Source organism: Odontesthes bonariensis, chromosome 7 (assembly GCF_027942865.1).
Source record: "Odontesthes bonariensis isolate fOdoBon6 chromosome 7, fOdoBon6.hap1, whole genome shotgun sequence".
Classification (NCBI taxonomy): domain Eukaryota; kingdom Metazoa; phylum Chordata; class Actinopteri; order Atheriniformes; family Atherinopsidae; genus Odontesthes; species Odontesthes bonariensis.
In genome coordinates this window covers 30,626,777-30,646,231 of record NC_134512.1, presented here as the reverse complement: position 1 = coordinate 30,646,231, position 19,455 = coordinate 30,626,777, and the positions used below count along the sequence as shown (strand labels likewise).

The 19,455-nt window shown below is 42.3% G+C and overlaps 1 protein-coding gene across 1 annotated transcript; it reads left to right on the top strand.

The window, feature by feature from the left end:
• Positions 1-13,409: 13,409 nt before the first annotated feature.
• dusp6 (dual specificity phosphatase 6) lies at positions 13,410-17,969 on the top strand. The gene is made up of 3 exons (XM_075470518.1): positions 13,410-14,410; positions 14,547-14,987; positions 16,201-17,969. The coding sequence occupies exons 1-3, from the start codon at positions 14,008-14,010 to the stop codon at positions 16,512-16,514; spliced, it is 1,158 nt and encodes a 385-aa protein (XP_075326633.1). The 5' UTR covers positions 13,410-14,007; the 3' UTR covers positions 16,515-17,969.
• Positions 17,970-19,455: the final 1,486 nt, after the last annotated feature.

Sequence of the window (19,455 nt, the reverse complement as noted above, 5' to 3'; positions counted from 1 at the left end):
ACTATTCTTTAGAGAGTTTGGGGTGAACTCTCAGTAAAAATAGTCTTATCTCAGATTCATATGTATGCCAAATAGACAAAATTATGAAATTATCAGACTTTGTTATCTGGCTGCAGGGGAGTAGCCAAAAGATTTCACACCAGCACTGACTTGGATTGCACATTTGGCCTTTGTTCAAACAACAGTGCATTATTTGCTGATTTAGAACCATACCAATTATTCATAGCTAAGAGGTGCATCTACTGATATATTGCTAAAGATTAGATTATTAAACTTTGTAAGCACAGTTTTTCTTTTCCACAGTTCTTTGAGTTGCCATGTTTGCTTCACTACACTTTGTTGTGAGTGTTTTGGAGTAACTTCCCTAATCATAGTCCGACTCATCGTAAAGCATGCATATATAGGATATTCACCTCAGACTTCCACTCAGATTCAACATTAATGGGATTGCTTCCAACTGTACTAATTTTTCATGCCAGTTTCCTCCGTGGTTTGTCCCACCAGCCAGATGCCGACAGTAATAACTGCAACAGCGGCCCAATTACAGAGGCCTCTACGCCTCATACAACAAACAGCAAATCACCAACAAACAGCCACATAATTGCCCTTATCCTGCTTGCCATCCCAGGCTCTGGGAGGTTATTACCCATGCAGCTTCAGGGCCTCTTCCCTTTCCCAGCATTTACCACATTCCTCCCATTCTTCAGCTGGTTACTTACGCTGGGAGCTCCAGACCAATTCAAGGAAATCTGTGTGTCTGTGTTTGTGTGTGGGACTGAAACAGCTGCTGCAGAGTGAAGGGTCCTGCCTGAACTTGTACGTCTTGACTCACTTCCTGACATGTGGTGGATATCTATTCAGGGGAAATATTATTGGGATGTTAAGGAGGGTGAGAAGGGGCCATGTTGAGCTGAAATGCCACAAGTTCAAAATGTACAATTCAGACAACATTATCTGCTGTGATGTAGGTATGTTTGTGTATAGGTTATAAGCTCTACCTGTTTCCACCACTGTAATAGACAGTATGATTTGGATGCTTTAAGATTAAAGTGCAGAAATATTGTAAGCATTCTGTTCCCACAAAGCTCCGATAGTGTACAAATATTCACAATCCCAAATCAGAAAGTTGGGAGAGTATGACATACTCAAATTCAAATAAATAGATAAGGCAATGATTCTTACATTTACATTTACTTGGACTTTTATTTTTCTTGATTTAGAGATGATTGATTCAGACGCAATTATTTATTTCTTACCATGGTTAAATTTTGGCGACATTGTTTTTGCCATATGCTCTCACAACACTTAAAAATGTTTCAGCATCAAGGATAGCAAGCAGTGAAGAGCTTCAGCTGTTGTTTCGTCTCATTCTCCCAACTTTCTCTAGTAATATTAGGCAGGTCCGTCCGGTTCCGGTACTATCTTCCTCCACAGCCATGCTGTTGTAATGTGTGCAGAATAAAATTTGGTGTTTATATATTGCAAAATGCACGGAAGAACCTGGGAAAGATGTCAGATTGAAGGCAATCGAATCATGATTACAATCATATGGTGACACCTGATCATCTGTTTCAAATAGCATCAGTGTTTTTTTTTCATATTCTTATTTTTGTGTTTTCTTTTATAATTATTAACATCCATAAAGTGCCTCAAACTTTTTTCTTTCTTTTTTTCTTTTATGCTTGTATTAAATTAAAAAACGAATGTATTTTACATAGTTGAATTAAGTTGGTGAGAAAAAAATTAAATATCTTGGGCTCATGTTGTCTGCAATGAAATAAAAGTCAAAGGTAATGTCAAGAACTTTACATTTATTTTTTTTTAACATTTTCCAGACTTTCCCATTTTTTTTTCTGTTGATACACACAAAGCCTTTGACAACAGTGGGTCTAATTGGACTTAAGCCTTTTGTTTTGGCTTCAGTTTGGCTTCCTCCAAATACACAAACAGGAAGTCATAAAAACCCTAAAAAGCAATCATGCAGAGTACGTCAAAACTTACAGGGAGGATGTCTCGGTGCTCTTGGGATTTAGATGATTTGCCTTTCAAACAGAAGTGTTCCTGTGTTTATGCTTTCTTTAATGTTTTTCAGGATGGGGTAAGACAAATGACACTACATTGCATGGGTTGAGTGGTGCTGAGTGTTTCTCTGCTGCCTTCGCCCAACACAAACCCTCTTTGTGTTGGCTGAGGACGTAAAGACTGGACATACCCCTGTTGTCTTGCATTGATGCGACAGAATCTGATGTTGTATGTCGGTGCCATCAGTTGGATAATATTGATTAGTTATGTGTGCAAAGCTCAGTTGGTAAAATGTCTTTCGTACTAGAATGCCTGGTAGAGTCATATCAACTTGAGATTTTTTATTGCTGGTGATTTTACAGAAGAGGGTCAGATGAGGTGGCTCGGGCATCTGGTGAGAATGCCTCCTGGACGCCTCCCCGGTGAGGTGTTCCGGGCCCGTCCCACTGGGAGGAGGCCCCGGGGAAGACCCAGGACACGTTGGAGAGACTATGTCTCTCAGCTGGCCTGGGAACACCTCGGGGTCCCCCCAGAAGAGCTGGAGGAAGTGGCCGGGGACAGGGACGTCTGGGTCTCTTTGCTCAAGCTGCTGCCCCCGCGACCCGATCCCCGGACCAGCGGAAGATGATGGATGGATGGATGGATGGATTTTACAGAAGCAAGGACACCATTTCAAATATGCTTAAAGTTAAAATGAGACAGCATGAGAACATGGTACTCTTACTGCATGCCTGTATTTCTCCCACATGTTGTCCAGTGCACCAGTTTGGTCCAATTAAATGGCCACGTTGAACTCGATCCGCAGCTCCCTTAAACTGTGCATGTAAATGTTCGGACTGTGCTTAATGAAAATGGATTCAAATCCCATTTGAAAGAATTCAGACTGATACAGCCAGAGAGATTGCAGGGCAGTTACAACAAGTGTGTGCAGGTTCTAATAAGTCTTGTTTTAAGGGTGGTTGGTACATTGAGTCCTCTTACTGATGTTTATACTGTGCCTTTACAGCTGTATAGGATTGAAACACACCCACTCCCTTCCCAGTGGAATGTCAACAGTAGCAAAGAGTGGTCCATACAGCAGACACTGCCTTTTGGGGACATTTTATTTTTGTCATTCCATACAACTGTTTTTGTTTTTTTTCTCCTAAATGTGCCCTTTCAGTCTCTGACAAATGTTTTCTATTTTTCTCTTTGTCTATCTTTCTTCAGTTCTGTCTTTCTTCCTTTTTAAATACAGTCACAAAATTGAATGGAAATAACAAAACAGGGTGCACAGTTTCAAAACTCAACATTATGAAACTCTCTCTGTCCCTCCCCTCCCCATAAGCGTTTCCTGTTTTGCTCATACTTGCGCACGTGTGTTGCCAAGCGGGTCTGTTTGTTTGCGGACTGGCTCTTGAAGGATGCCTTTCAGTTTGACACTTCCTGTTTTACTTGACCACAGAATTTGAAAGCGCAGGGCAGTGGGGATTTCTATCAACATAGATCTGCAGCGAAACACCTTGAATATAGAGTGATGACACCAGTACCACCTCCCTCCCTACACTTTTGCTAAAGAGATGTTCATGAACTTTTGCTCATTAGTTCTTCAAGGTTGTACAAACCAAGTGGGCAAGATATTAAAAAAACTTTCTCAATCGCAGGAAATCTGTTACCTGTTGACTGTCAGGTTTGATGTTACGCTGACACAGAGGGAAAATGTTTGAGCAACTGCGTACGTCAAAGGCTGCAAACATACTAATGACATTATATAGCTCAGACGAATCCTTGTTTACATTCTAAACATCCTTTCTCGGTTTTACAATAACACATACTGAATACAACAGTAGACACACCTCTGTTGCCAAAATATGGTGGAGCGTGTCGCTAATTGACGTGTTCACTTACAACACGTCAACCAGCAATATATGGGATGGCATTATCTGGGAGCTAGTGTGAAATTAGGTGGCAACACTTTTGAATCTTGTAAACAATCGATATGGTGTTCAAAAGAGTCTTGGAAGTATTCTGTGAAACAAAAGCTATTTTAGAGTAATGTGTCCCCAACAGTTGGGCTCTGACTTGATCAAAGTTTAATTTGACAGAACTATCTCAACTATCTTAAGTCATAGGCTGTGTTTTTCTTTTTTTTTCTGACAAAAAAATAATTGAAGATGAAAAACGTTTTTTTCCAACATTTCATCAATAATCGGTCCACTACTATCAACTTCTGTCTGAATTAAATTTGAAATGATCCGATGAGCAATAGCTAAAATAGGTTGTAAAAACAAATGTGTAAAATTTGATTTAATAGAAACAAAGCATACTGAATCCATTTTAGTTCCCATATTATTATGTGGCCTTTCATATTTTAGCCATTTGTTGAACCTAGTCCCAGCACAGGGACTGACAGGGTACAAAGGCTTGTAATCTAAAATTCGAAAGTTTGGATGTAATGATGATCATTTAGATATTTGAATGTTGGAAGCTTCAGATGATTGTTTTTTTGCTGTTTTTTTTCTGAATAAAACAGTTTTCCACAGTGCCCTTCGTATTCAGCAGGAGTAGAATGCCTTGGAAGAATAAAAAAGAATAAAAAACAGATGCAGACTTGCTGGGTAACACAGTGGAACAGCTAATGAGGCAGATGTTTTACTTGAGAGATGATGGAGGCTTAGTCAGACTGAGAAGATTATTTGCCATTTTTTCGGTCAAAATGGTATTCTGTGTCATCATAATTTTGGTTTTAATAAACCAATAAAAATCGAGCTGTGCAACTGTTTGCTTGCAGTTTTGTAATATCAACATTAAAGTTAATCACTGTCAGTCAATGTTGCTTTTCATTTCATGGCCCCCAAGTGACCAAACAACAATATTATAGCAGGTTTGAAGAAGAAAATGTAGCTAATAAATGCTTTTTATTAGAAACAGAGGTACTGATGCATGACAGACATTTAACCTGTGCAAAGTTTGCGATAATTGTAGTGGCTTTATGATATTGTAGTTTGGTGTTTAAGTTCACCTAAGTGGGAGGTTCGGGGTAAATGGGTATGGTTTTTGGTAGGATAATTATAAAACATTGCATGTCTATGATGTTTGCTTTGGTTCTGTTCTTCTGTTTCATCTCATTTGCACATGAAAAAAATCCTTTATTGTGACTCACATACCACTGAGACTGGCTCCATGGAGTCTAGGTGTGGCTCATATAAATCTTGTAAAACTAAGATATTACGATGTTCTTTACCATACAGCTACAGTGAACAATATGATAGGTCAGCCTCGTGGAGAGGAAAACAACTGTCCAGTCTAAACTGATTTGTAAATGACATTTTGATTTGCTAAATATGCCAGAAAGCTCCAGCGCAAGACCAGAGAGGCCTGTTTGTGTCTGTCTGAGTGAATGTAGAGTGACAGACATGAATGGGCCAAACACAGAGGGAAGTGGACACCCAGTGAGGGGGGAAATCCTCCCTGTGGGTCTCACACACATGCATGTCAATGAGGGTTACCAAGCCCCTCCTGTCTGGTGACACACACACACACACACACACACACACACACACACACACACACACACACACACACACACACAGACACAGAAGCAGGCCAGCAGTGAGGAGATGCAGAGCAGAGACAAAGCGATGGAGGTGATAACACTGGAGCCGGCATTGTCTTCACAGAGCTAAGAACAAGGTGTGAGTGCCTGCTTGTGTGTCTGAGGTTGTCACGAAACAGCTTAAGGGGGAACCTCCCTGGAAATCAAAGTGTGCGTGAGTCTTTTGATCTATTTCTTTTTGACACATTTTTAACACTGATTATAATAATTGTGTGTTCACAGTAACATGCAGCCCATTCCATGTGCAACATTGGAAATCTGTGCCTGTGTATGTAAGACCTTTGCAAGACACAGTAAACGTGCTCCAACTTGTAAGTTTTTCTGCATGTGTGTGTTTGTGGCCGTTCCTTTCCCCCTCTGCAGCCCTCACCTAAACTGAGAGGTGAGTCAGAGGAATGAGTCTTTATAGGCTTTGCGTGCGCACCTGTGAAAGAGTGTGTTTGTCTGGTGCCCCTGTACAGATAGAATCAGTGTGATAAGAGAAGGAACCATGCACTTGTTATCTGTGAGCATGTGTCTAGAGGCTCCTCCTGTTTTATAATCTGCAACTTTGAACCTGAAACCCTGCTTTTCACTCTACTTGGCTTGATATAAGCCTTGTATAAATGCTTCATATTATGGTCCTTGCAGTATTAACATTAATAGTATTAAAAGGTAATGGGACCCAAGTGAAGTCCCTAGAATATGCTTTTTAACACTTACTCTGTTAATAATATTATTCAAATGTCAATGTAAGCATCATTAACACATTTATTATTGTAAGAAGTTCAGAACTTATATAGCTACTCATTATCGTGATTAATGTGAATTATAAAAGTGTTAGCTGTTAGTGTCAGCGAAAAAGCCAGACAAAAAAAAACACACTTTAAGACAACTCTTTTGAAAAGTGATGATTTGTTGGATTTGTGCTTGTTTGTTGTAATTTTGTCTAAATATGAAATATTTTTTCATTATATGACATTTGGAACCGGAAAAAAGAAAAAACAGAAGCTTGTTTGCTTCGCAAGTTTGGAAAAAAAAATATTTCTTCAGTTTTATCTTCTCTTCATTGGCTTCCTGTTAAATTCAGAATATAATTTAAGATTCTTCTCCTCACATGTAAAGCTCTTAATGAACGAGCTCCATCATATCTTAAAGATCTCGTTGTGCAATATTTTCCCAACAGAGCACTTCACTCTCAGACTACAGGTCTATTTGTGGTTCCTAGAGTTTCTAAAAGAATGGGAGGCAGAGCCAAGGGCGTAGAAATGAGTTTAACATTGGGGGTGGGGGGGGCACATATCGGAAACCTGACAGATATAAAAGTAATTTTCCCCCTGTCCCCCCCTTGGTTCCTCAGCCTATGGGCAGAGCCTTCAGCGATCAGGCCCCTCTCTGTGGAACCAGCTGCCAGTATGTCCAGGAAGCAGAGCCTCTCTAACGTTAAGATTAGACTTAAAAGAAATTAAATCGGATCGGGTTACTCGCGATCGGATTAAGACCCCGGGATAACTCGGTTGAAAGTCACACTTAACGTGCTTGTAGAGGGTGAAGCACGTGGTGAAAGGTGAAACGTCAGAAAGACACAAACAACGCGATGGAGGATGCGCCGTTGTGCATAGTTTTTGTGCAATAAGCAGCTCATCACAGACGAAATGTAGAGGGACGTAGCTTCGTCTTGCTCTTCGTTCTCCATCTTTCTCGAATGCCTGAGTTTGCTGTTGTTGTTGGTGGTGAAGCGGTCAACAGGAAGTGGCTCTATTAGGAATAGTTGAAATGGATACAGCGCCACGTATCGCATGCTTTGTGCCAATGATTCGATTTATTCAACTCCATATATCCAAGGATAATTACCCTTACCCTATAGCTATAATCAAATTAATCTCATTATGTAGACCCACTGAGTGTTCTCATTTAGGCTTCAGTAGTTGTACAATTGCATAATTAACTCTAAAAAGTGCTTAATAAAAGACTTACTAACTTCGATAACGCCTCATTGTTACTTTATATGCAGTAGCTCCATAAAAGCACGATAAACTGTTATTAATACCCTGATATAATATACTGTTATGAATATATACTACAATTACCCATACATAGTACTGATACATGGAAATTGAAGTATTCATTTGCCCTAAACAAAAAAAAAAAAGCTTGCAGCATACAGTGATAGGTATGTAAAATAAATTCAGTGTTTGCAATGACATCAAAATTTCGTAGAGCTCATAGGCTTTTAATAACAATCTTAAACAGGTCATCACAGAGGTGTGTGTGCAACCAGGGGCAGAGAGTAGTGCTCATCCAGGTTTGATTAGTCACTACCACGTAAGCTGTAGAAGAGGTATAAAAATAGCGTTTTGTAGCAGCGAAATGATTTGCCCCGCTCACTTCCAGGCTAACAACTTTTGGCTAAAAGCGGTCAAATCGAAATTCTCAAAACACATCCGAATGACATGATTTTGATGTCAACTCAACGTATGTACTCCCAACATCCCGTAAATTGATCTAAAGTGCATTTTACTCTGGATTATCCCTTTAACTATTTAGATGTAAAAGGACCCTGGTGGGGTACTTTTAAGAAAGCCATCAAACATGCTGCAAATAACAGAAAGGTGCATGGAAGAACTTTTTACTGAGCTTATGTCAGAAACTGGTGGATCTTAAAATGGGATTTTTCCACAGAAGAAGTATCTACTGATAATTTGGATTAACAGAAACCCCTCGTTTTACTCGTGGTGGTGTTTCAGTATATGACTTCAGTCCTGAAGCACACTTTCAAGAAGGATCAAATGTCTGCTTTTGTGTGGGAAAAAACAAGAATTTTCACGAGATGTAAATTTTGTAATCCATTACACTGTTAACTTTGTGGAAGAATCTACAGAGGAACTGGTCTGAACTCTCTGGTGGACAAACTTGGTAACTCATGAACTTTCTTAACCTGATCTTCCTCTGACGAGTTACGGATCGAGATTTGCCCTGAACTTTGTCAAGCTGAAACTGTAAACGTTGCCATGCGGTCTCATGACTGTTATCTTCATTCTTCATCTATGTGGGCTCAGCTTACATTTCCTTTGCTTAAGAAAGACTTTCATAAAACCAGATTGGCAAAATCATCGATGTGATTTTGTGCTTGCTTTTGCTTTTCTTTTTCTCCAGTTGGACCATGTGGGCATCGGTTATAACACTTAATACCCAGTTCCTCCTTTAACCACAAGCACAGACTTCCTGTGCATCATGTGCTGGCTTTAGTATTTTGAAACACTCTCTCACTGTCTACCTCTGCCTTGTTCTCACGCGAGAAACGCCACAATAAGCCATATTCACTTCCCGAGTATTGTGTCATGTGCATCACTCACAGAGACACAGACACACTCACACAGACAGGTCTAGCTCCAATCCTGATTAGTGCATGTTGAGAGTCTTTGTTCGAGGACAAAGGATTTTCCCCTCTGAGATGAGCAGCCGGTGGCAAAGAAGCAAGGAGGACAAGATTAGTTGCCAACTATGGGGAGAGGGTGGGCTCAGAAGGCTGGGAGGAAGATGGAAAAAGATGGATGTAGAGAGGCCAAGTCCTTTCAGCACTGCTTACCTTTGATGAACAGGCATCTATTAAAGTGAGAAATTTGAAAAGAGCAGAGAGAATACACAGGAGCATAAATGGAAACGTTTATTGGGATCAATTAAGCCACACACTCACACCACTGGAAAAGCGGCATCTCTAACGCCATCACCTGCTCACAGTTTTTTGGTAACTGAAATAAAATACAACAAAGGAAAACAGACATCAGTCATACAGGGCACTGGACAGGAGATGCAATGTGTCGATGTGTTGGCCTGTGGCGAATTTCATGGAAACTCAGGAGGATTTTCAAGAGTAACATACAACATTTTGACCAAAGAACAGGCAACATGATACCAGCGAGTGTCTGTCGTGTGATTTCAACTCATTCTCAGGAGAATTTGTGGAGCATTTGGTTCAGACTTTTACTGCAGTTGCTGATCTAACATGCACCTTCGCAGTGGAGGGTTAAGTGCTGGCTGTGGAACCAGCACATAATCAGGTTGTGGAAATAGATGCGTTCTGTTTATAGCAAGTCTTGAATGGTGACTGAAGCTTCTTGTGACTGTTTTTAGGAGGATATCACAGCATTCAGCTGTGGCTGAAACGTTCTATGAGTATAACTCCCGTTCAAATGGGAGAAAACTTCTCACCACCTCCCATGGGTCGCCGAGTTCTCCTACTTTTCATTCAGCCTTGCTTTTGTTGTGTTCTCCACATTTCTCCTCAGCTTTCCAACTTGTCATTACATCTGTTTCTGACAGTGCACAGAAATCCTTGGCCATAGCACTAATGGTTGACGTTGCTCATGATACAACTTGTAACACTTAAAAAAGCACCTTATACACATGTTAAACATGCTAAAACCTTGATTTTTAGCTGGGGAAAGGGGGGGGGGGGGGGCTTAGGATTTAGGCATATTTGTGCTACGTGCACAGACACAAAATTTTACAAAAGAGGTAAAGCTCGGGGTAGTAGGGTGGTGGCTGGTATCAATGAAAAACACAAGATGAAAGAGGAAGGAAAAGAGGGGCTTAGGACAAAACAAGAGAGGCAGATCCAGATGAATAGGGTGAGCAGCAGGGAGGGGTGAGAAGGGGGTAAAAAGTGGGGAAAGGGGGAATGAGTATGCTGAAAGAGACCAGAATTCATTTGAAGGTGAATAGAAGCAGCTTGGTGTCTTTCAGGGGAACTTCTGTCATGCTCGAGGTTAAGGGACGCCTCAGGGGCCAAAGGCCATTGATATCGCTGGAGCCGCTGCATACTTCTTATGTTAACCAACTGCAGAAGTTTGGGGACACACACACACCCATGCAAACACACTTTCAGTGTGTAAAAAAAAAAAACAGAGGGGCTGCTGAGCATATAGTTTGTATCTCCACAGACTTTCACATGAGATACATCATATTGCTTTCTTTACTAGTTTTGATGACAGATGGTCCTTACTTTGATGTTTTTTTCAACTTTGAGCAACTTTTACTGAATTGCATTAACAGTCCAGTTAAGCTGCATGCCTTTCTTTTTGTTCTGGCCTCTTAGAATATTTCTATTTTCCTTTTTTCTTTTCTAAATTCAGACCAACTGCTTTGAAACATCTCAGATTGAACAAATATCTATGCATCACTCTCTCAATCAGCTGTTTGCTTTGTTATACGTCGTCCTCAGCAGCCATGTTTCCATACAAATGTCATGTGCATTTTAAACAAGACTTCTGCAATTTCACCTTAAAGAGTGCGAATTACGTGCATTTCCACAAATTGGTGTGACGTGAATAAACTAGGCAGTGTAGCGTAATCAGACGTAACGCAGGTTACTTTATTTAAGGCTTTGATGTATTATGTTCAGTGACTTGAAATAAAAACTTTGTAGATGAATTAACAAACAAAAACAAGCGACCTCGGCCACATGTGAGAGAAGAATGAAGAGATTTGTCGAGGGATGTTTCCTCTCCAGAAGCAGACAGTCAGTCATTTAACCTCATTGACTCATTAGCCTAAGTCTGAGACGCATCAACTCTTTTTTTAAAAAAAAAAAAACAATGAAAATGAACAACAACAAAAAACTGCTCGTCTTAAAACGAGACACGCTGGAGTAGTCGCAAGTAATCCAAGCACACCTACATATTTCTTCTTATCTACAGAGATTCAGGTGAAACATGGCTTTACGGCTGTTAGATTAGACTGCCAGATGGCGGCTTAATGAGCGAAGCTCCTTCCTGATCCACAATAGTGATGTCACATCTGTTGTTTGACAGTTTAACCGTCTCTCCTCACTTACTTGAAAAAATTAGTCTTTTGAAATTGAGTTGGAAAAAATAAAGATAGGCTTTATGAATCTCCACTCCAATAGGAGTGGGGATGAAATTCAGTCTCTCCGGTCACTGAGCTTTTGTCATAGATTGAGAAACTCCTCCTGCACACTGGTGCTTTGTTATAGAGTTGCTGGTGTCTGAGGGGACAGGCAGACAGGACACAGCAGCGAGATAAGGTTGCTGTCAAAGCGCAGCTATATTTGGACACAAAAAAAGTTTAGAATAAATTGATGCGGCCCGTTTTCAAGCATGAATATAGCTAACAGGTAAGATGTTATTGAATTAAACTGTCAGCGAAGGTTGCACGTTTCAGTGTTTGGAGTGAGGGAACTGTGTCATGCATACAGCACATGACTTCTTCAGAGGGATTACTTTTTTCAGACTGAAGTCCACTCCTCTTACAGATGTACAACCACTGGCAAAAAAAATATGGAATCATCACTCTTTAGTTAAAAAAAGAGAGAGGGAAAACACAACCACTTTGATAGGACATGAAACTATTTCATTCGGCTGATCCATCTACTGTTTGCCTTGTTTTCAGCTAACAGCTCTTTGGAAATCACCTTGTTGGTACAGAAATACTAGCCTATGTTATGTTGCGTTATTGTTTGTGTTTTTCCAATTAAAGAAATAATAACAAATTATGTGTCTTTGCAAATGGCCTCTAGTATCAAACGACTATAATTGGTACTTTGCCAAGCCGCCTGGTATGTATAGACACAACACTTGTTCATCATTTAAGTTAGCCATCATGTGTATGTTTGAATAATTGATGGTTCGGTGTTAAGTGGCTAAGCGGCTAATGGTGGGGGGGTCTTTAGTGTGCTGAGCAATTTAATTTTGATGGTTGTGGGGGGGCCATTAACGACGGAAAGTGATCAGCATCTCTGATGAGTCTGGATCCATGTCTGTCGGTGTTAAAAAGGCGTGAAGGACTCGGAGATGCCCGAGATCCGGCAAACTGATATGAGATGATCGCACTTTTTAAGAGATTTTTTTTTTTTTTTTTAAAGTCTGAACATTAGGGTATATAGGATTTTTGGATTTGGAGAAATTAAAATATCCCAAAGAAATTGAATTTCAAGGCGATATATTTTTTCCAAGAAAATGCTTGAGGTGCTGCAAGAGGGAGAGAGAGACGGTGACACACCACCACCCACACAAAGGAAATAGCCTCAGTGCCATTGCGCGCTCACAATATCACAAATCAGATTTATTCAAATGTGCTTGGATCAAGCTTTATATATATTTTAAAAGTGCACAGAAACGCATGAAAGTCGGTGTTTTATCAGATGGTGTGGATTTTATTCCGTTCACAAGATGTCAATGAGTCTGGGTGGGCTTACCATTTAAATCCGTAATGTTCTAATCAGAAAAATAACTTTCCCTTTAACTCAAATATTGTTCAACTAAGAGTTTTGGAACTCTTTTGTTGAAAGAGAAGGTCTGACGGGCCCATTTTTCAAATATTCAAATATTCTGGAAGATCTTTTTTTTTTTGCTAAACGTATGAGGCATGCCGCAGATATCTGGTGGATTTTATAGAACTGACGCAAAGAACGCGCAAAGGCGCTCCAGGATCTTTAACTCTCTGGAAGTTCAGACGCATTGAATACAGTAACGCACACCACCCTGTGTTGTTGCAGTCCTCATAATCACAGCACAGTGATACTCTTTGGTCCTTCTCACAGTCTGAGTTGCAGCCCCTCTCCCTCTCCCTCCTCCTCCCACTCTTCCTTCCTTCTCCCTTCAGTTCTTGTGTTTGTTTGCACTCACTTGATCCGGAGCGGAAATTCCTCTCTCCGTTTTTGTGAATGACAAACTCATTAACAATTTATCAACATTGGCCGCTCCATGCGGCCCCCGTTACCAAGGCGACCGCCACTGGGTGTCTTCTGATTGGTCGGCCGACACAACGTACCCAATGAAACGCCTCCCGATTGTAGCCATTCAGCAGCCTGGCGCCGCGGACAGCGCATTGAGTCAGACCCTGCAGAGCTTCTATTCATCACACCGAGGAGAGAAGAGAAGAGAGGAGGGAAACGGGCTGCATCCGCAGGCAAAGACAGACGGACACATCCGCAGACCCTCCACGCCATTCAGTCCTTCCACTCTGGATCTCCAAAAAGAGAAAAACAAAGGGAGAGAGAGCAGATGCGCTCTGATCCGTGGAGTTATATAAGAAGAGAGGACGCGTCAGCCTCGTCGCTGGGTTGGTGTGAGTCATTGATAAATAACACGGTCTCTTCGCGCAGATGCATGAATGAGCGCCAGTGAAGGGAAATCTGTGAAGGAGAAGCCGCGTTTTGCCTCAGTTTTCCGTCCCCAAAGCGCTCGGGACACTTGGAGTGAGAATTTATCCGTCCGATTTTTCATTTTGATTCTTTTGAAATCCAAGACTTAGTGCTGCTGAGGGGCCTCCGAGCAGCTGGAAAAAAAAAAGAAAAGAAAAGAAATCTGCATTTGTGCTTGCCGCCGCAGCCAGGAAGCCCCCTTACTCTCCCAGCTTTCCCCCAAAATATTTTGCACTCCTGCTTATAAATGCTTGACAAGCTCAAGCCCGTCGTCCAGCTCGACTCGGTAATGGCGATCAGCAAGACGGTGGGCTGGCTCCGGGAGCAGCTGGAGACCCGCAGGGACGGCCTGCTGGTGATGGACTGCCGGGCCCAGGAGCTCTACGAGTCGTCGCACGTCGAGACGGCGATCAACGTGGCCATACCCAGCCTGATGCTCCGCCGGCTGAAGAAGGGCAACCTGCCGGTCCGGTCGCTGCTGTCCAACGGGGAGGACCGGGAGAGGTTCGCGAGGCGGTGCAAGACGGACACCATCGTGCTGTACGACGAGTACAGCCGGGAGTGGAACGAGAATGTGGACGGAGGATCAGTGCTGGGGTTACTGCTGAGGAAAATGAAGGACGAAGGCTACAAGGCCTTTTATCTGGAGGGTGAGTGAGGTTCATTCACATTTTTGGGCCCCATGTTTCATTCACTCGCTTTCTTTTTTTTTGTTGTTGCAGCTGATTATTGCAGTGGAAGCCAGCTCATATTCACTTGTAACTAACTGTGCTTTTACTTTTCCAGGTGGCTTCAGCAAATTCCTGGCAGAGTATCCGGTTCTGTGCGAAACCAACCTGGAGGGTTCCCCCAACAGCAGCAGCAGCCCCCCCACAGCCCAGGTGCTGGGCCTCGGCGGGCTGCGGATCAGCTCCGACTCTTCGGACATCGAGTCGGACATCGACCGGGACCCGAGCAGCGCCACGGACTCGGACGGCAGCCCGCTGTCCAACCCGCAGCCCTCCTTCCCGGTGGAGATCCTGCCGCACCTCTACCTGGGCTGCGCCAAGGACTCCACCAACCTGGACGTGCTGGAGGAGTACGGCATCAAATACATCCTCAACGTGACCCCCAACCTGCCCAACCTCTTCGAGAACGCGGGGGAGTTTAAGTACAAGCAGATCCCCATCTCGGATCACTGGAGCCAGAATCTCTCGCAGTTCTTTCCTGAGGCCATCAGCTTTATTGGTGAGTAATCCCGCAGAGCTGAAAACACATCTGCAAACTGTAACACCCGGACATCTGCCTTGGGTCGCTTACGCGCTCTTTCACTTTTAGGATCGTAGAGAATTAGGAAGGACAGGAAACGGATCTTTTGTGATTGTTTTTGAATATGTGAAAGAGCATAATCTTATCAGTGCGATATGCCTTATCGCTGCCAGGAAGTTCTTGTGTTCTTATTGTGCAATTGAGATTAGGTGAGGTGTCCCTGGCAGTGGTTTTATCAGTCCATCGGGCAGGGACACACAGAGCAGGCAGATTAAGGCCATTGTGTTGAGGCACAGTAACGCAAGTCTGCCTCTAATGGCGCACTGACCAAAATGCACTGCGTACAAATGATTTGACTTCAATGGAAGACATCCTGGCCTATCTGTTTCCCTGGGGCTTGTGTAATTGCAGCACAAAGGGCGACGCTGAAACCGGAGAATAGGGGAAAGTGAGGAAGGGAGGGTGGTAATTCGAGCGGAATAGGAAGGAAGTGGCATTGAAAGTAATCTAGGACATGGCATTGCTACCCCCCCTCCCCTTCTTCCTCCCTCCACATCACAAAAGGGGCCATTTACAGGGCCTGTTGACATCCTGTTCGCCTTGACAGGGTGCCCTCATGACTCCTACATTTACACGCCCAAATGGCACCATTGTCAGAGCAACCCTGGTGAGCGGAAGAATGGTTTAATAGACTGTAATAGTCAATTTCCCAGCTGGCTACCCTAGACCAAAACAAAAACCAAATAAATAAAAACGAAAGAATGTCAACTCTGTTTATGTGCAGTAGCTCCTGTTTGTTGAATGACTCGGCCGGGAGATAGTCAGGATAAAAATGTCTGCTGCTTTCTCTCCCTGGATCTGTTCCAACGTCTAACACAGTTTGACTTAAATGCTGCAAATGTTTATCACAAGTTTTGTTCTGTGTGCCTAAAAGGGTACATATCGCATTATTATAGCATTATGTAAATGATCAATGTGTGGCTTACAAAGTGAAAAACACCAGACATCCACGGCTTGAAGAATCTGAAATGAGAGAAGTGATGCGTTGGTAAAATATAGATTAGATATTTCCAGCTTTCGGGCTGTTGATTAGACGAAACAAGTTTGAATCCGGGATGACAAAAAGTTCTAAACCTTGTTGGAGCTTCCGAGAAAGGTCAATAACATGTTCGCCCTTTTCTCTTTCTTCCAGATGAAGCTCGGGCCCAGAAGTGTGGCGTCCTGGTCCATTGCCTGGCCGGCATCAGCCGCTCAGTGACCGTGACGGTGGCCTACCTGATGCAGAAGCTCAACCTGTCCATGAACGACGCTTACGACATTGTCAAGATGAAAAAATCCAACATCTCGCCCAACTTCAACTTCATGGGCCAGCTCCTGGACTTTGAGCGCACGCTGGGTCTGAAGAGTCCGTGCGACAACCGCATGGCGCCGCCGAGCCAGCAGCTCTACTTCACCACCCCGACCAACCACAACGTCTTTCAGCTGGACCCCCTGCAGTCCACGTGAGGCCCGCTGTCAGAACTCCTCGCCCTGCTGGAGGTTTAGCGGACCTCCTGTTGAAAAAAATTCTCTTGCGACCTGGCTCTGGACGTTTCTGACAGCTGGTTTGAGGAGACAGCTGCTGAGCGTGGTTACCGGAGGGTCTAAGCAGCCTGGCCAATACGCAGCTGCTGTTGACTAAACGAGGAGAGACAGTAAAAGAGACTGAACAGAGTCAATTAACATGTGAAGATTCTCTCTACAATCATATTTTGCAGTCAGACTTCTACAGTCTTTTCTCTTTGTAATTGTATCTGAGGAAACTCAAGGTGATTTGTTGGACAGCTTTCTGTTATGCTTCAAAGTTCCTAGGCTGGTGTGCCAAAGAGACATGATTGCTCAAAGTGGACAGATTAATTCAATCTTTTTGTATGTTTGTTTTGGGGTCAAAGCTTGGCTTCCCCCATGACTTCAGGGTGCATTGTCTCCTTCATCTTCTGTGAAGACTTGCCTGTGTGGGGTTGAAACACCCTGGCTTTCGAAGGCACACTATATACCAGACTCAATTTTACATTTGTGGAGTCTTTTCAAACATTTATACATTGTGTATATATCTTAATATAAAAGACAGTGAAAGCCTTGCTTTAGTATATACCCTATGGATGTGGGTACTTTTGACTGTTTCATATTCTAGTTTTATGTAAGCAAACTACATACTGATCATTATGTTTGAGTTGATAATGCCAAAAATCAATAGGCTTTCCGAGAATTGTCTAAAAATGTGTACCTACATATATATATAAATATAAATGTAAATATATATTTGTATATATATATATATATATATATATATATATATGTGTGTGTGTATATATACATATTTGATAATTGCTTTACATGTGAGTTTAGCCTTGTTTTTGCACCCATCCCCTAACAAATCAGTCACCATGGTTGTTTGCCTTACTTGCGCTCACAGGGTTTGTGTTGCACATTAGCCTTCAGGGGGTCACAATTTTTTCAAACTCCCCATACCATCCCGTATTTAAATTTTTTACACACAAACAAAAACCAAATCAAACCCTGAGCAGTTTTGTTTAGCAGTATTTAATTCGGCACCATACAAAAGCTACTGTTTGCGAAGGCCAAATATGTGTGGTCTGGATCTCTGGGGGGGGGGGGGGGGTTAATGTGAGTAATCCTGACCCGTGCACAAGGGTTAAAACTCTGACATGTGGACAAAGCTGGGAGCTTTGCTTGCCTCGCCTCTTCAGGGAAAATTCTCAGAAATGCAGTTTTTATTTGTAAAGATGAAAGAGATAGAATCCAGAGCTTTGCATGGTTGTCTCCCCCCTGCCCCACCCACAGAGAAGGCCTCTTGCATAAGGAAGCCATCACAGGTGACCTCCTCCCACCCCCTTCACACTCCTCTCTTACGAATGTAAAGAAAAAATAACTTATTAATAAATTGCTATTTTGTCTACAGTTTCTGCTTCTTCTGACTGTTTGTCCATTGACACGCTTGTTTGTGTTTTGTCTGCTTCCACAGTAACACATTTTATGTAACTGTTTCCTCACATCTGAGTGTTAACCAGCAGGCCGAGTCACGACAACAGAAACCGTTGCCATGAATCACGAGGCTGTTCACAGAGCTCTCGCTTTCCATTAACTACAACACTCAAGACATCTCCCTGTTTTCTCTCCTACTCAAGAGTTAGCACGTCCTGTCACATGACGCTTGTGTAACAAAGCGTCGTGAACACTCTGTTCTTTGTGACAATCACAAACCGATAAAGGCTACTCAACAGGTGCAAAGTGATTCTAGTCACACGGTAAACAGCCCAACTGGTTTTTCCAGGTGCTGCTGGTCCACAGTGAGGGCTCTGAGTTCACACAAATATTTGACAGGCTGCCTCCTGAAGGTGGGGCCTGTACGTTCAGCCCTGAAAGGAAGCAGAAAGTAACTAGATGTTGTGTTATCTGATAGCGAGACTCGCAGCCTGTACCAGCTATGACCTGGAGACTGAGTATAAGATGACCCTCAGTGTGCAGGTGAGGGGGAGGAGCTTTGTCTTTGCCTGCAAACAATGACTTGCTTCACATCTGCATTCCCATACAATCTGATTAACACCAATGGCTGTGCTTTTGTGTGTGCGGAGTGTTAACTTTCTGCAGTGTTTAGAAAAGAGCAAGGAAAGCGTTAAAATAACATAGAACACTGTTTGGTTTTGATAAGGAAGCTACAAAGACTGACTCAGACAAACAGCTTTTTTTCTCCACTAAGCCTTTAATATGGCCAGCATGTATGTTCTTGTAATTTAAACCTAAAGCCATGGGAGAGAACACAAACTGCAGTTTCATTGGGACTTCTGCTAAGAATGTGACGGTAAATGTTAAGTGCAGTCAGTATGTGGGCAACAAACAACTTCAGCATGTAGGGTTTCACAAAACAGTGCTTTTGTGCCAGCCCTGTACAATGAAACATACAATACTGTGCAAAAGTCTTGAACTTGCTTCCAAGCAGACATACTCTCTTGTAATCTTTTAAAGTGATCTTGAGCAATAGGTCTCCAGGCTTTCTCAAGGCCTTTTAAGGTTTTTCTTTGGACATTGGCTAATTTTATCACTCATTTTCAGTCCAGTCCATGTAGCTGACCATTTTTGGAGGAATGTTTTTTTTTTTGTTTGTTAAGCCACTTGACTTAACATAAAAAAGTCACTTCATCTAAGTGGATTTTGAGGCTACACAAAACAGGCAATATAGCAAAGAACCAACTTTATATTGTATCTTTAGGCACTTGACGGACATGACAAACATGAAATAGCATTTTTGTCACAAAAGATGATTTCTAAAGAGCTATTTGCTGAAAACTTGGCATATCTCAGCATGGTGGGAAGTTTGTTCTTAAAAATTTTGAGGAAACTGGACAAGTGCAGAACTAAAAAAAAGAAGTGTTTAGACTTCAGTTGA